The sequence below is a fragment of the Rhincodon typus genome, chromosome 24 (genome assembly GCF_021869965.1).
Source record: "Rhincodon typus isolate 14 chromosome 24, sRhiTyp1.1, whole genome shotgun sequence".
NCBI classification, from domain to species: domain Eukaryota; kingdom Metazoa; phylum Chordata; class Chondrichthyes; order Orectolobiformes; family Rhincodontidae; genus Rhincodon; species Rhincodon typus.
In genome coordinates, this window is record NC_063355.1 from 24,958,694 (window position 1) to 24,981,892 (window position 23,199).

General features: G+C 41.4%; 2 protein-coding genes across 2 annotated transcripts in view; one reads left to right on the forward strand and one right to left on the reverse strand.

The window, feature by feature from the left end:
- Nucleotides 1-23,199, forward strand: part of cux2b (cut-like homeobox 2b) — a 293,668-nt gene that overhangs the window by 263,380 nt on the left and 7,089 nt on the right. Inside the window, exons 18-20 of the mRNA XM_048611509.1 lie at nucleotides 4,791-5,066; nucleotides 8,531-8,719; nucleotides 18,792-19,065. Coding sequence (XP_048467466.1) covers nucleotides 4,791-5,066; nucleotides 8,531-8,719; nucleotides 18,792-19,065 — 739 coding nt within the window. The remainder of the gene's footprint in view (nucleotides 1-4,790; nucleotides 5,067-8,530; nucleotides 8,720-18,791; nucleotides 19,066-23,199) is intronic.
- LOC109937215 (sesquipedalian-1-like) overlaps nucleotides 1-23,199 on the reverse strand; it is a 212,336-nt gene that overhangs the window by 138,215 nt on the left and 50,922 nt on the right. The gene's annotated exons all lie outside the window — the stretch shown is intronic.

Consider the following 23,199-nt stretch of genomic DNA (forward strand, 5'->3'; position numbering starts at 1 on the left):
CCTTTATTGCTTCCCAGACAGGATTCAGAAATGACTTGAACAGGAAAAGAAAACCATTTTCAGACCTTGTTATCTTTATATTTCAACATTAACCATGAAACATAATTGACTCATATCAATATGAATGCTCACAGAGGCAGAAAGGGAAGTCGTGATTAAACATATCTTTCACTGTATAGTCTCCCACATTTAAAGCTAGCCATTTTAGTATGTAACCTCAATTAAAACACACACGCATTTACACCAGATCACATAAGTGCAGATATATACAAGGTGTCACCTAAGATTACTATCAATAAGTGACATGTATCCCTGCTACAGTTGTGAAACTTGAAAGGGTTCAGAAAAGATTTACAAGGATGTTGCCAAGGATTTGAGCTATAGGGAGAGGCTGAATAGGCTGGAGCTATTTTCTCTGGAGCATCAGAGGCTGAGGGTTGACCTTATTGAGGTTTATAAAATCATGAGGGACATGGAATAAGGTGAATAGCCAAGGTCTTTTCCCGGGGTTGGAGGAGTCCAAAACTAGAGGGCATAGGTTTAAGGTGAGAGGGGAAAGATTTTAAAGGGACCTAAGGGGCATGTAAGGAATGACCTGCCAGTGGAAGTGGTGGAAGCTGGTACAATTGCAACATTTGAAAGGCATCAGGATGGGTATATGAATAGGAAGATTTTAGAGTGATATGGGGCAAATGGGACTAGATTAATTTAGGATATCTGGTCAGCATGGACAAGTTGGACCGAAGGGTCTGTTTCCATGCTGTAAATCTCTATGACTCTATAACTCTAATTCAAATGTTTCACAAGATTAAGATCAAACATCTTTTGATCAGAAATTAGAAAGGATGGTATTCAGCTTCTAATTCTTCCTTGATGACTCCACCAATTTTTAAAGTAAACAAAATTGTGTCTTATAAAGTTGGCTGCACTGACTGGTGAGTGAAGTATTCCCAATATTGCAGGCAGGAGGCATAGGCACATTGCTGAGTGAATGTAGTCTAGCTGACATATTGATAAAGCTCTAAATAAGCATCATTTACATATGCCTGAACTATGTAAATGAAAATAAGGAGCTGACCACCTATTTATAGGCACAGTTCAGGACTAGTTTGCCCTGAGGCAAGGAAACCAGATGTTGGAATCACCCATGCTGACCTACACTGTCATTTTACAACAACAGCTAAATGAAAAACAGTCATGCTCAACCCATCCCAGTCTAACTCAATCCCCAATCTTCCACCACTTTCATGTCCTGACCAGAAATCCCGATTTGATCCACGTTTCAGGCCACTTTGGCGCTAGCAGCTCCCTGCTATCTGTAGGCACTATTACATTGAGGCCAAACCCCTCATGCCAGCTGCCTTGAGCATAAACCATTAGGTGCTAGGATTGTAACTTGCTTCCCCCACCAGGGTCCAAGGGAGAGTATGCATTTGTGGGACTTGTGTGTCTTTGAGGGGGACCGCAGATCTGGGCTCAAGCAATGTGTTGTTACTACATGACTGCATCACCTAATCCATCTGTTGGTGAGAATGAAAAAAATAGCTTCTGAAAATCAACACATAGCCCTCAGCAAAATCTTACGAAGAGCCCTCCAAAAAGATATATTTCAACGTAGGGCCAGATTCAAAGACATGGAGCTGTGGGATAATATGAACAAAGCAGTTGTGTGCAATTTTGGGCAAAGCTGTATTTGTAAATTGTATCAAATTGAAACCAGTTTTAATTAATGTTTATAAAATAAAGGCATAGAGCAAAAGCAAATAGGTTTTCTTGAACCTATATAGAGTAGTTGGACCCCATTATGGCAACGGTTTCCAATTCTTTTTACTCATTCATCAGATGTGGATATTGCTGGCTGGGCCAGCATTTATTCTCTGTCCTATTTGCCCTTAAGAAGAGGGTGCTGAGCTGCCTTCTTAAACTGCTGCAGCCCCTTTGGTGTAGGGACACTGACAATGCCATTTGGATTTTAGGAGGACTTTCAGTGACACTGAGTCATAGATTCATACAACACGGAAAGAAACCTCTCAATCCAACTCGTCCGCACTGACCAGGTATCCTAAGCTGAACTAGTCCCATTTGCCTTTGTTTGGCCCATATCCCTCTGAACCTTTCCTATTCATGGACCTGAAGAAAGCAAGATATTTCCAAGTCAGAATGGTGAGTGGCTTAGAAAGGAGCTTGCAGTTGGTGGCATTCTTGTCTGCTGCCCTTGTCCTTCTAGATGGAAGTGGTCATGGGTTTGGAAGGTGCTGACTAAGGAGCTTTGGTACATTGCTGCAGTACATCTTGTAGACAGTACGCACCACTGAGAGTGGGTGGTGGAGGAAGTGAATCTTTATAAATGTCAAACCAATCATGCAGGCTGCTTTCTTCTGGATGATGTCAAGCTCTTTGTTGGAACTGCACCCATCCAGTGGGGAGTATTCCATCAATGTTAACCCCAGGATGTTGATAGTGGGGGATACAGCAGTGATATTGCCAGTGAGTGTCAGGAGGCAATGGTTAGATTCTCACTTGTTGGAGATGGTCATTGTCTGGTATTTGTGTTGTACGAATGTACTTGCAATTTGTCAGCCCAAACCTGGATATTGTCTGGGTCTAGCTGTATTTGAATATGAAAAATGGTGCTGAACATTATGCAATCATCTGTGAACATCCTTACATCTGACCTTCTGATGGAGGGAAGGTCATTGATGAAGCAGCTGTAGATGGTTAGGCTTAGGACACTACCCTGAGGAATTCCTGCAGAGAAGTCCTGTGGCTGAGATGACTGACCTCCAACACCCACACTCATCTTCTGGTGCACCAGCTAAGAATCCAAACTGCGGAGAGTTTTCTCCCAATTCCCATTGACTCTAGTTTTGCTAGGGCTTCATGATGCCACACTTGGTCAAAGGAGGCTTTGATGTCACGGGCAGTTACTCTCACCCCATCTGTAGAATTCAGCTCATTTGTCCATGTTTAAACTAAGGCTGTAATGTGGTCATGAGCTGAGTGACCCTGGTGGAACCCAAACTGAGAGTAAGTGAGCAGGTCATTGCCAAGCATGTGCTGTTGATGACACTTACCATCACTTTACTGATGATTGAAAGTAGGCTGATGAGGCAGTAACTGGCTGGGTTTGGATTTGTCCTGCTTTTTATGTACAGTACATCCTGGGCAATTTTCCACACTGTCGGGTAGATGCTGTACTGGAATAGCTTAGCTAGGGGACCACCAAGTTCTGGAGCACAAGTCTTCTGTTCTGTTGCTAGGATGTTGTCAGGGCCCGTAGCCTTTGCAGTATCCAGTGCCTTCAGCCATTCTTTATATTGTGTGGAGTTAATCAGATTGGCTGGAGACTGGCATCTGATGCTGGAGCTCTCTGGAGGAGCCCTAAGGATGGACACCAGAAGAATATGAAGATTTTGTAGTGATTTCAGACGAGGTTTACTGTAGTCACTCCAGAGGTGAGGGATTACAGAGAGTTTGTTCTCCTCTGAGCCAAGAAGTCTGAAAGGTTTTGATGGCAATGTATAAAATGATTATGAGTTTAGATAGAATAAATAAAAGCTGTTTCCAAAGATCAATAATCAGATGGACAGATTTAACATCATTATTGGACTTGCAAAAGAAAAAGGTTTTACACAGAGTGGTTTAGATTAGGAATTCTCTCCATCCCTGAAATTGTGCTGGATACCGTTTAAAATTAGTGTTGAAAAGAAAAACACATAAATACTCAGGAAGAGAAAAGTGAAAGAACAGATGGGGAGGAAGGATGGGGCAGGACTTGATGGATTTCTCCAGGAAAGAACTGGTGCAGAACAGATGAGTGGAATGACCACCTTCTGCACTGCCCTACTGTCATCAGTCTGGCTGAAAGCACATCGTGAAGGTGCTCAACGGAAGCTGGCAAGGGTTAGAAGGAGGGGTGGCAATTTTGGGCCCCATATCTCAGGAAGGATGCACTGGCCCTGGAGCGGGTTCAGAGGAGGTTCATGAGAATGGTCCCAGGAATGAATAGCTCAACATATGAGGAACGTTTGAGGACTCTGGGACTATAATCATTGGCATTTAGAAGGATGAGGGGGATCTAATTGAAAGTTACAGAATACTGAATGGCCTGGACAGAGTGGATGTTGGGAAGATGCTTCCATTGGTAGGAGAGACTAGGACCCAAGGGCACAGCCTTAGAGTAAAGGGAAGACCTTTTAGAACGGAGATAAGGAGAAACTTCTTCAGCCAGAGAGTGGTGAATCTATGGAATTCACTGCCATAGAAGGCTGTGGAGGCCAGGTCATTGAGTACATTTAAGACTGAGATAGATAGGTTCTTGATTGTCAAGGGGATCAAGCGTTACAGGGAGAAAGCAGGAGAATGGGGTTGAGGAACTTATCATCCATGATTGAATGGTGGAGCAGACTCAATGGGCTGAATGGCCTAATTTCTGCTCCTTTGTCTTATGGTCTTATGGTCTAAAGGGCCCAGAAACAAGAGAAGCACCAAGGCCTAGGCCCTCTCTCCCTGGTGTTAACCTCACACCTTCCACCCTGCACCACCATCCCTCCATCTCTCCCCTCAACCCACTCCCTCACCACACAGACAGACTCTCCTCTCTCTCTCTCTCTCTCTCACGCGCAGGCACCCGCACACACACACTCATATATAAATAGATGCAGCTAATAGCTTTTTGGACAGAGGGTCAGCGACATGGCAACACCTTATAGTTGATTACAAACTTTCATCCTATATCTTATGTATGATGTTTAGTAAATTCTTTATTTTCCCTGATTTGATTGAAACAGCAAATAATGCAGTTCAGCCCAGGTATTCACCGTCCCCTCCACCCAGCCCCACTGACTGTGAGAAGAACCAGCAGGAACCGGTTTGTGCAGCTCTGGAAAGCACGAAAGAGAACCAGCAACCCGAAAGCCAATCATCTTCTCACTCACTGAGTGGTAAGAGCCTGTCCAATGGCCAGTCACCCACAGGCATACAAGAAATGGTAGCTACGTCCTCTGAGTTGGACACTTATGCCATCACCAAGAAGGTTAAGGAAGTATTGACAGACAACAATTTAGGTATTGTATATTTCCTATAACATATATTCAATAATGCTTGTATGTAAAAATTGCATTTTTGTAGCATATGGAGTATGGCAAATCATTTACATTGACAGACTTAAAGTTCTCTTGTAAATTTACCATGTAAGCAAAGTGGAGATTCAGAGGGAAAATCTTTGGAATTAATAAGATAATTGACAGGTTGGTGTTGGGGAAGCTGCAGAATGGGATGTTCCTTTTGTGTCCAGTTTATTTATGTTCATTAATTGAATTCAGAAATTTAATGCAAAATGATGAAACCCACTGGCATAACCTTTTCATGCTGTGACACGTGGTTCAGTCTCAGGATGCACCTTGGGAATATGATAAGTCATATTGGCTTTGACTCATCAGTAATCTTCAAGAGTCTGAGTTAGAAAATCACAGCTTTAAGTTTCACTTTGGAGATTTGAGTCATAATCTAATCTGACTCTGCACTTCACTACTGAGGAACTACTGGACTCTCAGAGGTACTGTCTCTCAGATGCTCCCAGCAAGATTATTGCATCCATTTTGGGCAGTCTGCTTTAGAAAGGACACAAAGGGAGTTATTGGAATGTTTTTAGCGATGAAAGTTATTGTTATGTGAATAGATTGTGTTCTCCTTAGAGCAGAGAAAGTCAAATGGAGAACTGATTGAGGTATTTAAAATTATGAAGTGTTCAGAAGAGTGAAAAAAAAGAAACTGTTCCCAATGACTGACAGATCAACAACGAGGATACAGATTTTAAGGTAAATGGGGGAAGAACCAGAGAAAAACATGTACTACTCAACAGGATTTTAGGATTTTGAATACACAGTCAGATACTGTGGTGGATATAGATTCAATAATAGCCTCCAGCAATTATAAATAATCTAAGGGAAAGATTTGTTAGTATATGGGGATGGAATTGGGAGTGATGCTAACAGAACAGCTCTTTGAAGAGAAAACAGTTAATGTTTTGAATCTTATGACCCTTCCGAACTTCAGAGCCAATTCTGAAGAGGGGTTATGGGACTCAAAAAAAGTAATTCTGTTTTCTCTCTATAAATGCTGCCAGACCTACTGAGTTCCCCTAGCAATTTCTGTTGGTGTCTGTTTCTGAGCTTTGTTTACTTTGTCTTTGGTTTGGGAATAGATGAGATCACTCCTCCAATAATTCAGACAATTGCAAAGATTGTAACCCCTCCCCCATTACATTTTACAGCAGGAAGAACTTTTGTATGATTTTTCCAGTACAATTGTTGAATGACAGCATCTAATTCACTAATAAAATTATTTCCTTAATTTCAGGAAGTTTCCTATTGTCAAAAGAGTGTGTAGTTTCTGTTCTTGCAGGTACAATGTTCATTTGAAAATTAATTTGAGTTATGTTGGAGGGAAAATCATGAACAATATATCAATAAATGTGTGTACAGTAAAAGTCTTGTGAATGGCATACATTTCCTGCAAGAGTCCTATTTACTCACAGTCACACATTCATTCTTGTACTTTTGTCGCTATCCCTATAATTTAAAATACGAATCTTCAGGTGGAGTACCACAACAAGTTGTTCATATTGTGCATGGACATCACACCTTTATACATACACACTTTGTGTTGTTGTTACACCTACATTTGGCCCACATTTGACTTGGGGAAGACAACAAGTGAACAAGCCCAATCAGTAAGGGTTGAAAATGATCAATTCTGAAGTTGAAACAGCCATGAGTGAATAATGGTCAGTCTAGAAAACGTAAAATTACCATAGCCCCAGAGCACCATAGAGATGCTGGCTCATTCGAAAGAGATGACTGGTGGTTTAACCTGAGATTCACCACACTTCAGGCAAGGGGTGAGGTTGAGAAGATGGAGCCTTCATGGTAGCCTCAGCTGGTGCAGGAATTGAACCCATGCCATTGGCCTGACTCTGCATCACAAACCACCAACCTGAGCTAACCAAGTCCCTAGCCTGCAGTTATCAATTAACAAAATGATTAAATCAAATTGTGCAAAATGCTTAAAATATTTTTTTGATCCTTTTAATAGGTTCCCCATGAAACAGAATGTTTACTGTTGCAAATAGCAATAATGAATTGGCAAAAACTGTAGAAATTAACCTTTTATTTGAAGGGCTGTTACCTATGGCTTCTAGGCACATATATGTTGGACAGCAAGTCTAGGCAATTGCAGAGCATGTCAATAGTTGCAGTTTGTAACCTCAGTCCCCTCCTGAACTCCTGAACAGTGCTGGAAAAGAACTGACTGAATTGACGGGAAAGGCAGCCTTTTTTAGGAACATTGACAAAAGTATAAATTATTCAAACAAGGTAAAATATGAAGTCCAAGTTTTACTGAGGTGATTTGCCTGTTTAATGAAATAATTCAAGGAGTTGCTTATGTTATACATGTTTTCAAAATTAAACTGTTTAATTTTGAAATCTAGTAGTGTTTAAGCTTTGAGTTTTATGCTGCATTCTAAATGCTTATAGTAGTTGCATTTATTTATGATAATGTTGTATTGGAAAGGAAGTATTAAAAAGAAGACCGGAGCTAAAGCATGATTAAATTAGAGTTGCTTAATAAGACTAAATAATATGCCACGAATATCTGTTTGAGAGGGAAAATGCAAATTAATTCTGTCTTTTTCTTAATATTATCTATTTCTTGATGCTAGCTAAAAAGGTCCATACCATAACTGGATGAGCATTAAAGAGCTCCTCAGTGTTGCATGCAGAGCTTTATTTATGTGGGTGTGGTGTTTATTTGTTGACCTGCATCTATTAGGGAAACCGGTTTTACTTATTTTCCAATAAGAAATTCTGCTGTTTCTTAGAGAGGATCTCTTACCACTGGTGGAGAAACACTTATGTGTGTACACATCATGTAAACACACACAATCCGTGTAACAACATAACCTCTGACTCACCATTAGTAATGTTGTGGGCAATTGTTAAACATGTCCCATTTTGTTGATAATGCTGCCCTTCATGTTATAAAATAGTGCAGTGAGTAGTTTCATATCAGATTTCTCTAGTAGATAATACATTTTGAGGCATTTTTAATTCTACATAGAAGATTCTGTCATCCCTTTAGTCACAAAATGTTTTAAAGGTATAATAATATATACATGCATACAGGAAATAACTAGAAAGAAAACTACCTGACAGTTCAGGGAAACTCCCTAACAGCACAAAATGCCCTGTAAACGATCTTATGGCCTCAGAGCATTTCTCTCCAAAAACTGAAGGTTGTGTGTATAATCCAATGTGATTCTCGTTCCTACTCTAAACATTGTCCACACTAAGTTGGAGGATACAATGTCATTGGGAATCAGTTTTTGATAATGTATATTCTGCTCATTTTCGACATGTACTATGCCTTTTTGGGAATGGTAATGAGTAACTGTTATTATATAGTATTTAATTGACCTTTAATTCTCTTTAAAAATGTTATTTAAAGCTGTCCTGTGTGTTTCCAAAAGGTCAAAGACTCTTTGGAGAGAGCATTTTAGGACTGACCCAAGGCTCTGTCTCAGATTTACTGTCTCGGCCTAAACCCTGGCACAAGCTGAGCCTGAAGGGGAGGGAACCATTTGTCCGTATGCAGCTGTGGTTAAGTGATCCATTCAATGTGGAGAAGTTGAGAGACATGAAGAAAATAGAGAAAAAAGGTAAGCTAATTCTAAAAGCAAATGAATGCAAATGAGTGAGTTAAAATGTCATGACTGCTTTTACTCTCTTTATTTTTAAGCACACTGCAACTTAGAATCAGCTTGGAACCGAAACATGGAGATGATTGGACCAATTCAGATGTCCTCTTTTGCCATTTGTGTAACCTTTCGGCCAATTTCTCATGAATTGGGTTCATGTGGACTTTCCAAAGTGCCCTAATGATAACACATTCCTATTCTCATTCCTAGCCTTTTCTGCAAGGGTACAATGTTGCCACATCACACATGCATAAGTCAGACCAATCCACTTCCCTTATTTCATCATCAATTAGGGAAGACTCCATGACGTCTCCTCAGTCTATCTATGGCTGCCCTTTAGCAGGTAACCAACATGTTGAATTATTAACAGGTGAAAGAGGATAATGAATAGGTTTTGTTTCAGTTTCATTTTTCTACAGAGAAACACACGTATAAATGGTTATGTAGTGAGCACCAGTATGTCCTTGCGATCTGTTCTGGATTGAGTTGGAAACCAATGTTTCTGATCACCTTCACCAGCCACAGAGGCTCCAAAAGCCCCATCAAACTCCTCACCTTTCTTTTGCTCTGAGCTTGATTTTCTCCAGGACGGAAGTCCATCCTTGGAGATTCTCACTCTTTCTGGTAGCTGTTATTTATCACTGTGATTTTTCATTGATTTAATGCAGTATATTTAAGCATGTGTAATTGTAGTTAAGACTTGTTTTCTAATTAAAAATTTATTTTATAAAAATGCATTGCATCCTTTATATGATCACACCTGGAATAAAATGCAAATCAATGAGCCCTTTAACGAAAAAATGTGGGATAGCATGCATTAAAAGGAAATGTAAAATTGAAAAGTTAGTAATAGCAGAAAGACCGACTCCTCTAAAATTTTAACCCTACTTAGTGTTGTGTTTGCTGGGGGCTGTAGAGAAACTAGAATTGACTCTATTTAGGGAGAGGCCCCATTTACCCTCTCAGGTTTATGTGAAAGATGCCATGATATTATCTCAAGGAAGGAGCAGGAGAGCTATCTCGGTGTGCTGGTTATCCCAGTGTCTTGGTTATACTTAACCCTTGAGTGATAGTAAATAAAAGACAAAGTATCTGGTCATTATCATATTGCTCTGTGGTGCTTCCATTTTTCATGCAATATAGCAGTGACAATATTTCCAGAAGTATTTTATTTGTTGGAAGGCCCTTTAAGACTTAAGGGGACCATGAAAGATGCTATATAAATGCAAGTCTGTGTCTGAGAGAGGAGATCTAACCAGAATTCTAATTCCTGAGTGCTATCCAGTGGCTCTATCCCTGATCATAACTGGCACCATTTACCATGCAAAAAGGAGGCAGCATCTCATGGAGAAAAGAGAGGGGAGAATATTAGTAAAGGAAAACATGTGAATAAATTTCAAAATGAAATTCCAAGCAAGTTAATGGTGTGCTGAGCAATTTTATATGTTTAAGTGATGTCTAAGCTGATGAATTCCATATTTAGTAAGTTGTATTTTTGGCGGGTATCAGAGTTCTCTCATCAAACAAAGTGATTTGTGCTAAATTGTCCTCTCATCATGTGATTTGAATGGCAGGATTTTAGGGTGTATTTTTCTTCCTCCCATTGGCCCTCCCATTGGTATTGTGCATTGCGGCTGTCTTACCTGATGATACCTATTGGCTCTCTTGTTACTTCTCTCTTCTCTTACTTTCCTTTCACATTGCCCTGAGTCTCCCTTTAATTCATTTGGCTTCTCTGTGGATCGTCCTTTCTCTTTTCTTTATTTGTCGAAGCATGATTCAAAGAAAGGAGATCTCACGGGTGGAAGGCTGCGCCTTTGAGAGATGTTGCAGGGAAAAATTGGCCTCCTTCCAAGAGCTGTGTTTACTTTCTTTTCAGTTTCTTGTAAATTCGCTCAAAATAGAATGGAAAGATGCTGTTCTGTCCTTTGTTTTTCTGTGCCTCATGGGTGCAAACATTTAGGAGCTACATCTCACAGGTATAAGGAATCTAGCAATTGGCTGTTCCAACTGCCAACCAAGGACAGATGGTACGTTCCTGGCTTCAAAGTTTTATTAAGAATTGAACAAGAATACCATCGCATCTCCCCTCTGCCTCTGCTTACTCGTTCTTTCTTTCCTCCCTCCCTCTCTTCCCACTTGCTCTGCTGCTTTCATAGTCACTCTTTCTCAACGCATAGAGATGCTGTATCAGTTTAATTGGGTTACATTCGCCCATTTGTGTGTCATTCAGCTACCTTTGTCACATAGATGTAATAGATGTAATAAGTTTGAATCCTCAGGGCCAAATTGCAAATTATGGCAGCGTGAAGCTATTTTTAATGGATAAGAAATGAATAGGTTCAGTAACATACGTCCAATTCGTTGCACTTGTTGTCTGCTCTGTTGGTAATTTGAAAATTACCCCCTCTGTCTTGCAGATCTGTGTGATTAGCAGCAAGCTTTTCTGTCAACAAAACGACTGGTGCTTCTTTAAAATTCGCAATTACATTTCCCACTTACTTCCCTCCCTCATCTTCAATATACTTTGAAGGTGTTTTACATGATGTCAGTGGCCAAGTAGCCCAGTCTCAGGATCATGTCCTCACTATAACACAACAGCAATTTCTGGCTGAGTTTGACACCTTAACCTTGGAAAATACTTAGTAGAAATTTTCAACAGTTTTCAATAAAACAGGCTCACTCACACACCAAATGTAATGTTTAATAAGTGTAGATATTTCGGTGAAGCCAATTTCTGTGTCTGTTTAGAAATCTTGGACATCATTTGTGTCCATCACAACTCATGTTAAATTAAGATCAGATTCCATTATTTTAAAAAATATGTATTAGATTAAAATCGAATGGCTAGTAAATGTAGTCAGTCAGCAGTTTGCAAACAGGCTTGAACTCTCACTAACCAGAAAAAGCCAAGGCATTTTTCCCATTTTGTTGAAGTGTTTTGGATGGTGAGTAACATGCCACCCTCTCACTGGTGGAAAAGCTCACCATATGATCCACCATTTGGCCCATTAAGAGCTGACAGGCAAGTGAGGACAAATATCTTGCCCTATCACAGGCCACAACATTGGTGACCTGGGTCACCAGAAGTTGCCAGCCAATCAGAAGAAGACAGATTCTGGGTCCTAAATTCTGCCACTCAAGGCCTATTCCTTAGGGGATACACTGTGAGAAGGTAAGGTTTTGTTTTCTTCTCACAGGGCCAGGGGTACAGCCTTTAGAGGCCACTTCCTTTCTTGCCCATTCATGCCTCAGGTTACCCCGAGATTGGGACTCTTAGAGGGGAAACTAGCAACCTTTCTTCACACTGGGCAGGTGGCAAGTTGAGGTCCTCATGTGGTCATTAAATGACCATTTAAGAGCTTTAATTGTTTACAAGTTAAGAATGTCACCCACGGATCTTCTCTCTCAGAATTTAATTGCTGACGTAGCAAGAAAGGAGTGTGTTTCCCTGCAAGCCCAATATTTCTCATTATTTCACTTTCTCACCACCTCCCTCACCAGCAAGTGGAAATATGGTGCCCTTAGAACTGAAAACAATGTCCATAACATAAGAAATGACTTTACAAATTTACAAGGAAATTCATAATGCAGAAGCTATAATACTTGCAGCAGTAGCAATGAGTCCCATTGATGTTTATCAAAGGTCTGTGTCTGTGTAAGAAGCCTTGAACTTTTTCTTCAGAGGTTTTCAAATCCATGATAACTAGTTGATGATGCTAAAACAAGTCTGCTACAGACAACGTATACAGCCCCTGACTAAATTCAGGAAGCAGTTGCATAGGGAGACATGGTAGCCAACCCTACCCCCAACTCTGCAACTCCTTGTCAACTTTGACATTTAGCTAAAACAGTTTATCCCTGTGTCTGTGATATCTAAAGCACATGTGCGATTGAAGTCAAGACTACCTGTTTAGTGAGCGTACCAAAAGTTCTCAACTCAAAATATTTTATCAAAGCTTTTCACATGAATAGATTAACTGTTGGATATTTGGCAGATAATGACGATGTGAACGAGTCAAACAAAAATTGGATATATTATTAGTTTATATTAAAGTTTATAAACTTTACCTTAAGAGGATGGATACTAAAGAGCCTATCCCCTATATTTCATGAAGTTATTATTTCAAATTACTATGGTACACTTGTAGTAGGTGTACTGGTGTTAACCATTATATGTATTTTGTCAGCTGTAAGCAATGTACAATAAAACCATTGTAGGATGCAGCAAGAAACATTAGCCCAAGACACTCTCCAGAGAAGTTAAAGTGTAACTGTTGGTCAAGTTTACACATTGTGATTTTCAAGCAATTGAAAGTATAAACAGTACAGCAGCGTCCTGTTGCCAGATTCAGGACACTGGTGTCTGCGGTCCCCATGCGGGTTTTATTCCTGTATAAACAAAGCTGGTCTGTATAATATGAAACTGTGGTTTCTGTTCAGACCTGTTCTCTCTGCCACACACTTTTAAGTAAGTAGCCTTGGCTTTCACACTTAGGCTAATCGTAATTCACATACAATTAATCATTTCTCAGTGTTATTTTTGATCATTTCAAAAGGACTTCTTTCTTGTAGTCTAAGAATAACGGGGAGTTTGAAAGAAAGAAAAGTTCATGTTTTTATAGGCACGCTTCATGACCATCAAACACCTCTAATATGTTTTAATAAAAGCAGCAAATGCTGGAGAAGCTCAGCAGGTCCGAAAGCATCTGTGGAGAGACAAACAGAGTTAACACTTCGAGTTCAACATGAATCATCTTCGGAACAGATTCCCACTGTGCTTCATAACCAAAGAAGCAAGTTTTAATTATAGTCTTTGTTGTGTTGTAGGAAACACACCAGACAGTATCAGATAAGACAAAGAGCAGTGTGATGATGACCAGATCATCTGTTTTTGCGTCTTGATTGAGAGATAAATATTGGCCAAACATAGTCGGTTCACTCCACTTCTTCAAAATAGCACCATGGCATCTTTTACATCCATCTCCACAAGTAGATAGGATCTTAGCTTCATGTTTCATCTGACAGACAGAACCTTGGACAGTGTGGCACTCTCTCAGTACTGCAGTGGAGTGGCAGCCTGGATTTACTTGCTTGACTCCGATGAAGAGTCATCTAGACTTGAAACATTCGCTTGCTTTCTCTCCAGCATTTTTTTGTTTTCAGCACAGATTCCAGCATCTGCAGTAATTTGCTCCTCGCTTGAGTCTGAGGGTGAACTGAGGCAGGAATGCTCTCAACTAAGCTATGACTGACACTTTGTCCTTACATCAAGAAGTACAGGGGATTGTACTGCTCCAATTAGCGAAACTTGTTACCTTTTAAGAGGTATTTAATTCCTATGGTTATGCTAAATGGTTAGTACTGTTTTGTGAGAGTCAGTTTAGCTCAGTTGACTGGACAGTTGGTTTGCAAAGCAGTGTGATGCCAACAATATGGGTTCAATTCCCACCACTGGTTGAGGTTACCATGAAGGACTCTCCTCAAACTCTCCCCTCACCTGAGGCATGGTGGCCCTAAAGTTAAACCCCTAACTCTTGTCTCTCTCTCTAAAGAAAGAGCAGCCCTGTGATCTGGTACAACTATGGTAACTCACACTCTCATCATTTTGTTCATTTCACCGACATCCTGGGATAAGTGTGAACAGTGTCAGTGGTGGGACCTTCTTATTTATTGATCTATCTTTAGCTAGAAAACAAAGAAAATGGTTTGTAATTCCTGACTGGTTTCAAAACCACTTGCTTCATGACCTGTAAAGAGCAGACGACACACTTTACTGAAAAGGTGGCCTCCTGGACTTCCTGTGTATTCCCAACAGACCCTTCTCCTTAGCACCATTGTAACACTTCATTCAATCTGCTCAGTGTGAGCCACGTTTTTGAGTGTATGCATGCTTGAGCTGCTAATGCTTTGATGGAGTAGAATCACAAAATGGTTACATCATGGAGACCACTTGGACTATTCTGTGTGTTCCTCTGGCTTTTCCTCATTGACCTGAAAAAGAAGTTCTTCAACTCTTTGATTCCTTTTTGAAAGCATGACTGAACCTCCCTTTACCACATACTCGGCCACTTCATTTCAGATCCACACTCTTCACTGCTTCGAAAAAGGTTCATCTCATGTCACGAAAACAAAAAAATGCTGGAAGTCAGGCAGCATCTGTGAAGAGACAGTAAGCTAACATTTCGAGTTTAGATGACTGTTCATCAGAGTTAATATGAAGTGTGGAGGAGGGGGCAGCATTTCTGCAATAGTGGAGGGGTGGAGTGCTGGGTGAGGAAGGGTGTTGATAGTGCAGATTAAGTGATCTGAATGTGAGAATGGCAGAACAATGGTGTGTCCTACTGAGTTCAACATCTTCAGATTATGAACTCAGTCTCATTTTTCACTTTCCTTTAGCTTTACTTGTTGCATTCTCTGTCACCATGTCCTCTCTCCCCTTCATCCACTCCAGTGGGACCTTCTGTTCTTTCCAGTTTGGTATTTAGACACATCATTGTTCTGCCATTCTCCCATTCTGATCACTTAATCTGCCCTAACAACATCCTTTCTCCCCCAACAGTCCACCCCTACACAATAGCATAAATGCTTCCCCCTCCAGACTTCACGTTGGCTCTGATGAAGAGTCACCTAGACTTGAACTGTTAATTTGCTCTCTCTCCATGGAAGCTGCCGCTGTGATTTTCAACATTTGATGTTTTCAGAACAGATTCCAGCATCTGCAGCAATTTGCTCCTTCCTCTCATGTCATCTCTGATTCAATTGCCAATCCTGTGGTCCTTTTATACCAATCTCCAGTTGTCAAAATCAAGTGGTAATTGTAACACCTATTCAACCTCATTTCTGTCAGTTTGTTACTGAAATTAACATGTTTTCTTTCTCTTCCACATCCCCACCCCCAAAGCTGACCAGACCACCCCAACCTTCACGGTCTTCTCACTCAGTCTTCACTCATCCCATGACCCTTGCTCTTCCTCACACCATGACTTATGTCTGTTATTCTTCAGCGTCACAGACCCTTCGATCATCGCTTCCCATTCTGTCTGGAACTTGCCTACTTCCTCATCCACTGGTGGCTTCTTACTGATTTTGTGTGTCCTAATAGTTGATGTGAAGTAAGATAAGAGACAAATCAGGAAGAGCATAAAGATTTGGAGCTGGAGGGGATGGGCGAGAAAGAGAATGAATGTGCAAATAGAACAGTTTTGAAGTACATGGTGAGCGAGGGAATGTTGCAGAAAGGAAGAGAAACATTTTGAGGTCAAGATAGAGAGTGATAGCGAGCAACGAAAGAGAACAGAGGAGCAAGGCATAAAATGCAACAGACCCCTCCCGAGTATTCACAAATCCCAAACTACATAAGGAGTTGCTGAAAAAAAAGCAACGGGTTTATGTCCTGGTACTCCTATCCTCTGTATAATCTTTGCTACTGTTCACCCCTTTCTCCATTCCAGCTGGCAACACTCTACCACAGTTTTCTACTCCAATCCTGAACACTCTTATTCCTGTCACACGTGATAACAAGAAATGGCTGAGGGCATTGATTTACGCTTGGCAGTGGGGCCTGCCAACATCCTGGGTGTAGCCCTGAAGACTTGTGTCCAGAATGGGCTGTTCTTTTAGCCGAGTTACGCCTGCATAGCTATAACACTGGCACCCACTCAACAATTTGGAAAATTACGCAACAGTGTGGTGTCCACAAAAAAGCAGGACATATCCAGTCCACTCAATGACCACTCCATCAGTCTATTCTTGATCATCAGCAAAGTGATCAAAAGTGTCATCAATAGTGATAGTCCTGAGGAAGGGTCCAGGACCGAAACATCCTGCTTCTCTGATGCTGCCAGACCTACTGTGTTCCTCCAGCTCCACACTGTATTGATATCAAGAAGCCTTTACTCCCCAGTAACTCATTCACTGATGATTAGGTCGGGTTACTGCACTGTCAGTCAGCTCCAGACCATTATTATAGACATCTTCCAAATATTAATGAGAGAGCTAAATTCCAGACGTATGGTGGGAGTGGCTACCCTTGACATCAAAGCGACACCTGATCGAGTGCTAGCATTCCTTGATGCTATAGAATATGGGATAAACTCTCCATTGGCTGGAGCCTTACCTAACAGAAAGGGAGATGCTTGACATTGTCAGTCAATCATCTCATCCACAAGACCTGACTGCAGGAAGTGCTCAGGGCAGTGTTCGAGTCACAACCATCTTCAGCTGCTGTGTCAATGACCTTCCATACATCATAAAGTCAAGTGGAAGGATGTTCACTGATTTGTAGTGTTCTGTTCCATTCACAACTTCTCAGCTAATGAAAAATTTGTGTCTTTATGCAGCAAAACCTGAAGAATATTTAAACCTGGCCTGATAAATATCAGGTAGCATTCATGCCAGGCAATGACTATCTCCTTCAATATCCTGTGACATTACCATTGCTGAATCCTGCAACACCGACATCCTTGAGGATTACCATTCACCAGATACTTTAATGAACCAGCACACAATATGCTGTGGATATGTGAGAAGGTCAGAGGCATTTTATAATGAGTAAATCACCTCCTGACTCCTGAAATTAGTACCACTGTCTATAAGGAGCAAATCAGGAGTGTGATGGAATATTCTCCGTTTGCCTGGATGAGTGCAACTCCTACAACAATCAACACTTGACACCAGCCAGGACAAAGCAGCCTGCTCAATTGGTACCACATCCGTTACCTTAAACATTCACTTTCTCCATCATCAGTATGCAGTGACAGGAATATAAACCATTAGAGGATTTGCACTGCAGGAACTCACAAGACTGCTTCCACAGCACTTTCCAAACTCGTGCTTTCTACCACAGAAAACAAGGACTGCAGTTACATAGGAACACCAAAGGCTGCATGTTCCTCTTCAAGTGACTAACCATCCTGACTTGCACTTAGACTGGGAGCAGCGGAAATTCACCAGGACATTGCCTGGACTGGAACATTTCAATTATGAAGACAGACTAGATATGCTGGATTTGTTTTCCTTAGAGCACAGAAGGCTGAGGGGTGATCACATTGATGCGTACAAAGTTGTGAGGAGCATAGATGGCATAGATAGGGAGAAACTGTTCCCCTTAATAGAGGGGTCAGTAACCAAGGGGTACATTTTTAAGGTAAGGAGCAGGTGATTTAGAGGTTAAACACTAAACAAAAAAACCAAAGAACTGCGGATGCTGGAAATTAGAAACAAAATCAGAAGTGGCTGGAAAAGCTCAACAGGTCTGGCAGTGTCTGTGGAGAGAAATCAGAGTTAACATTTAGGGTCCAGAGACCCCACATCAGAACTGATTGTAGCTGAGAAAAGATTGGTATATATGCTGAAGATGGGGTGGTTCCTACTTCCATTCTCCCAGTTTCTCTGTCTCCATTGCATCTGTTCTGATGAGGCCACCTTCTGCAAGGGGGCCTCCAAAATGTCTGCCTTCTTCCTCAACCGAGGATTCTCCGGCACCATAGTTGACAGGGCCCTCAGCCATGTCTGACCCATCTCCTGCACTTTCCTCCCACAACAGCGTAGGTCCTCACTTACCATCCTGCCAGCATCCACATCCAGAGGATCATTAGTCACTTTTTCCACCACCTCCAGTGGGATGCCACCACCAGACACACATTCCCCTCCCCTCCCCGTTCTTGTCAGCCTTCCGCAAGGACCGCCCCTCTGGGACTCCCTGGTCCACTCCAATACTTCCCGCAGAGCTCCTCGACACCTTCCCCCGCCATCTCAGAAGGTGTAACACCGGAGCCTTTACTTCCTCCCTCCTCAGTATCCAAGGGCCCAAATACACCTTCCAGGTGAAGCAGTGATTGACTTGCACTTCATTCAATCTAGTCTACTGTATTCAATTTTTACAATGTGGCCTCCTCTACATTGGGAAAACAAAGCAGAAACTGGGTGACTGCTTTGCAGAATACCAACATTCGGTCTGCCAAAAAAAAGGACCCTGAGCTTCCAGGTGAACAATAACTGCCCTAATTGTTTTCTGTTTATTTTTCCTCAGCATATTTGAAGCGCAGATATGGATTAATAAATGGTGGATCTGATAGTGATTCTCCGAGCACACAGTCAGAATCGGCTAGTCCTGGCATTCAGCATCAAGTATTCCACCATTACCAGGTCAAAAAGCCCAGAGTGGTGCTTGCTCCTGAGGAGAAAGAGGCCCTGAAGAAAGCCTATCAATTAGAGCCATACCCTTCGCAGCAGACCATCGAGGCTCTGGCCTCTCAACTCAATCGTAAGACAAACACAGTGATCAATTGGTTCCATAACTACAGGTTAGTACAGTGATGTGAATGGGCTTTTAAACAAACATGTGTCTAAATTTAACATAATTGTAACCTCACCAGAGGATAAGCAAAAAATCAATAAAGGGCGAGAAGAGGAAAAATGAGAGTAAGCTAGCCAGGTATTTAAAAGAAGATTGTAAGAGTTTTTTTTTCAGATATCTAAAAATGTAACAGAAAAGCAAGTGTAGACATTGGACCACTGAAAAATTAAGGCTGGAGATGTAGTAATGGGGAACAAAGAAATGACGGATGAACTGAATAGTACTTTGTACCAGTTTTCACTGTGGGAGACACCGGTAGCATACCAGAACTTCAAGAAAGTTAGGGGGCAGAGATGAGTGTAGTGGCTATCACTAAGGGGAAGGTACTGGGGAAGCTGAAAGGTCTGAAGGCGGATAAACCTCCCGGACCAGATAGACCACACCCCAGAGTTCTGAAGGAGATAGCTGAGGAGATTGTAGAGGTATTGGTGGTGATCTTTCAGGAATCACTGGAGTCGGGAGGTCTCCCAGAGGACTGGAAAATGGCTATCGTAACACCCCTGTTTAAGAAGGGAGGGAGGCAGAAAACAGGAAATTACAGGCCAGTTAGCCTGACCTTGGACCTCAGTAAGATTTTAGTGTATTATTAAGGATGAGATTTGCGAGTATTTGAAAGTACATGGTAAAATAGGGCAGAGTCAGCATGGCTTCGTCAAGAGGAGATTATGCCTGACAAATGTCAGAACTCTTTGAGGAGATAATGAACAAGTTATACAAAGAAAAGCCAATGGATGTGATCTATTTGGATTTCCAGAAGGCCTTTGACAAGATACTGTGCAGGAGGCTACCAAACAAGATAAGGGTCTATGGTGTAATGGCAAGATATTGGCACAGATAGACTGACTGACAGAGAGTAAGAATAAAGAGTCTTTTTCAGGATGGCTGCCTATTGGAGTTCCACAGGGGTCAGTGTTGGGATCACATTTATTGGTGAACAAAAACAAAGTTACTGGAAAAGCTCAGCAGGTCTGGCAGCATCTGTAAAGAAAATATCACAGTTAACATTTTGGGTCCATTCTGAGGTAGGATCACTGAACCCAAAACATTAACTCTGATTTTTTTCTTCACAGATGCTGCCAGACCTGCTGAGCTTTTCCAGCAGCTTTGTTTTTGTTCCTGATTTACAGCGTCCGCAGTTCTTTCGATTTTTATTTAGTATCCACATCTATTCATGTTATACATTAATAATCTGGATGAAGAACTGAGGGCATTGTTGCTAAGTTTGTAGATGGCACAAAGACAGTTAGAGGGACAGGTAGTGTTGAGGAAGCAGGGAGACTGCAGAAGGATTTGGACAGGCTAGAATAGCAGGAAAAGAAATGGCAGATAAAATGTAATATGGGAAAAATGAGGTTATGCATTTTGGTAAGAAGAATAGAGGCATAGACTATTTTCTAAACTGGGAAAGGCTTTGGAAATCTGAAGCACAAAGGAACTTTGGAGTCCTAGTTCAGGACTCTATTAAGGTTAGCATGCAAGTTCATTTGGCAGTTCGGAAGGCAAGTGCAATGTTAGCATTAATTTCAAGAGGGCTAGGATACAAGAGCAGAGATGCACTGCTGAGGCTGTTTAAGGCTCTGGTCAGACCGCATTTGGAGTATTACGAGCAGTATCTAAGGAATGATGTGCTGGCATAGAAAGGTGTCCAGAGAAGGTTTATCAGAATGATCCCAGGGATGAAGGGCTTGTCGTTTGAGGGGTGATTGAGGACAGTCTGCACTCGATGGAACTTAGAAGGATGGGGCGGGGGGGGATCCGATTTAAACTGAGAGGATACTGAGAGGCCTGGATAGAGTGGCCATGGAGATGATGTAGGAGAGACTAGGATCCAGGGGCACAACCTCAGAGTGAAGGGAAGACCCTTTAGAACTGAGAGAAGGAGGAATATCTTCAGCCAGAGGATGGTTAATCTGTGGAACTCATTGTCACAGGAGGTTGTGAATGCCAAGTCAATGAGTGTATTTAAGACAAAGATAGGTTCTTGATTGGTAAGGGGATCAAAGGTTACAGGGAGAAGGCAGGAAAATGGGGTTGAGAAACGTATCGGGCGTAATTGAATAGTGGTGCAGATTTGATGGGCCGAATGGCCTAATACTCTTATGGTTTTTATGATTATGGTCTTTTGTGGTATTTTAATTGCATTCTGTCCAGATAGAATTATGGGCATATTTTAATTTTGTTTTCTTAGTTTTAATTGAATTTTCCATGGTTGCTTTCTTTAAAGTATTAATGGTTTGTCATTGCTTTCTGTTCACTGACCTTTGGCTTTGTTATAGTCAGTCTTTCCTTCCCTACCTGAATAGCTTACTGAAGGGAAGCAGAACTGTGCATCATGTTCTGATTTTGGTTAGATATTCTCTACTGAAGAAGAACAACAATGTTGGAGTGTGGGAGTTTTGAAAGTTGAAAATTTGATCAACCTGAGATAAGTTTCCATAGTTCCAACGAAAGCTTGTCTTGTATGTACTTACTGACTCCAGCTTCCCCGCTAGTACCTGCACAGATTCCATCTCCACTGGAATGTAGAACCTAAGAAATAGGAGCACAGGTAGACCAGTCAACCTGTCGAGTTTGCTGTGCAGTTAAATCATGGGTGATCTTTTACCTCAGTGCCATTATCCTGCACTGTCCCCATTTTATTAAACTGGGACGCTGCCTGGGCTGAAGCAATTCAGCTGTGAAGAAATACGAGACAGGCTGGGCTGGTTTTCCTTGGAGCACACAGGGTTGTCTGAGGAGGGACCAGATTGAGCTGTCCAGAGTTCTGAGGAGGGTGACTAGTGAGATATTAATGGCCCCTCTATTAAGGGGAAAATTGAAGACGCATAATTTTAAGGTAAGGAGTAAGAGATTTAGAGGAAATTTGAAGGAATTGGATATCTGGAATTCACTGCCTGGAAAGGTGGTAGAGGTGGGAACCTTCAAGAAAGATTTGAGAAAGATTTAGATAAGCACTTGAGATGCCATAGCACATAAGGCTGGGAAAATAGGATGAGAATAGATGGATGTTTGATAGTTAGCTCAGAAATGTTGGGCCAGAATACCTTTCTCCCGTTCTGAGGAAGGGTCACCGGACCCGAAACGTTAACTCTGTTTTCTCCTCCACAGATGCTGCCAGACCTGCTGAACTTTTCCAGCAACTTTGTTTTTGTTCCTGATTAACAGCATCTGCAGTTCTTTTGGTTTTTACCTTTCTCCATGCTGTCTCTATGACTGTAAATTAATTCACAGATGCAGACGTTGCTGGCTTGACCAGCATTTATTGCTAGCCCCAGTTGTCATGGAGAAGGTGATAGTCCACATCTTTTTTCTTTATTCATTGACGGAATGAGGGTGACGCTGGCTGGGCAGCATTTATTGCCCATCCTTAGTGGCCCAGACGGCAGTTAAGAGTCAACCACATTGCTGTGGGTCTGGAGTCACATTATGGGCCAGACCAGGTAAGGATGGTAGTTTCCTTCCCGAAAGCCAGAAATCACATAACACCAGGCTATAGTCCAAAAGGTTTATTTGAAAACACAAGCTTTTGGAGCCTCACTCCTTCTTCAGATGTTATTGAGAGCAGTAGTATCAGACACAGAATTTATAAGTAAAAGATCAAAGGTTCATACCATTGATGAGGATGTACTAAATAAACCTAAGATGCTGTTAAACCTTTAATCATTTAGAAGGTTTTAATTGATTAATATGTGTATGTAAATCCCTGAATTCCTTCCAAGTCATGGTACTGAGGGAACTAAAGGTTTTATCAGCGTAAAGAAGAGGTGATATTTAGGTCAGACAATAGGTGTGAGACCTTGTTTAGAATCTGTTTGTGTTTTAGTTTGAAGTCAGACTGGTTTTTATTTCTAAAGTAGGAATTTATAAAACACCATGTTGACTGATGGTCTATAAATTGTGTGCTTTTTGAACAAAATAAAATGTATCTGCAAATACAAATTGAGGCTGATAGCCAAGTTTGGTACCCATGAGGACAGCCTCAACTAGGACCTTGGTTTCATGTCGCACTACAGGTGACCCCACCCACAATATATGCACACACACACACACACACACACACACACACACACACACACACACA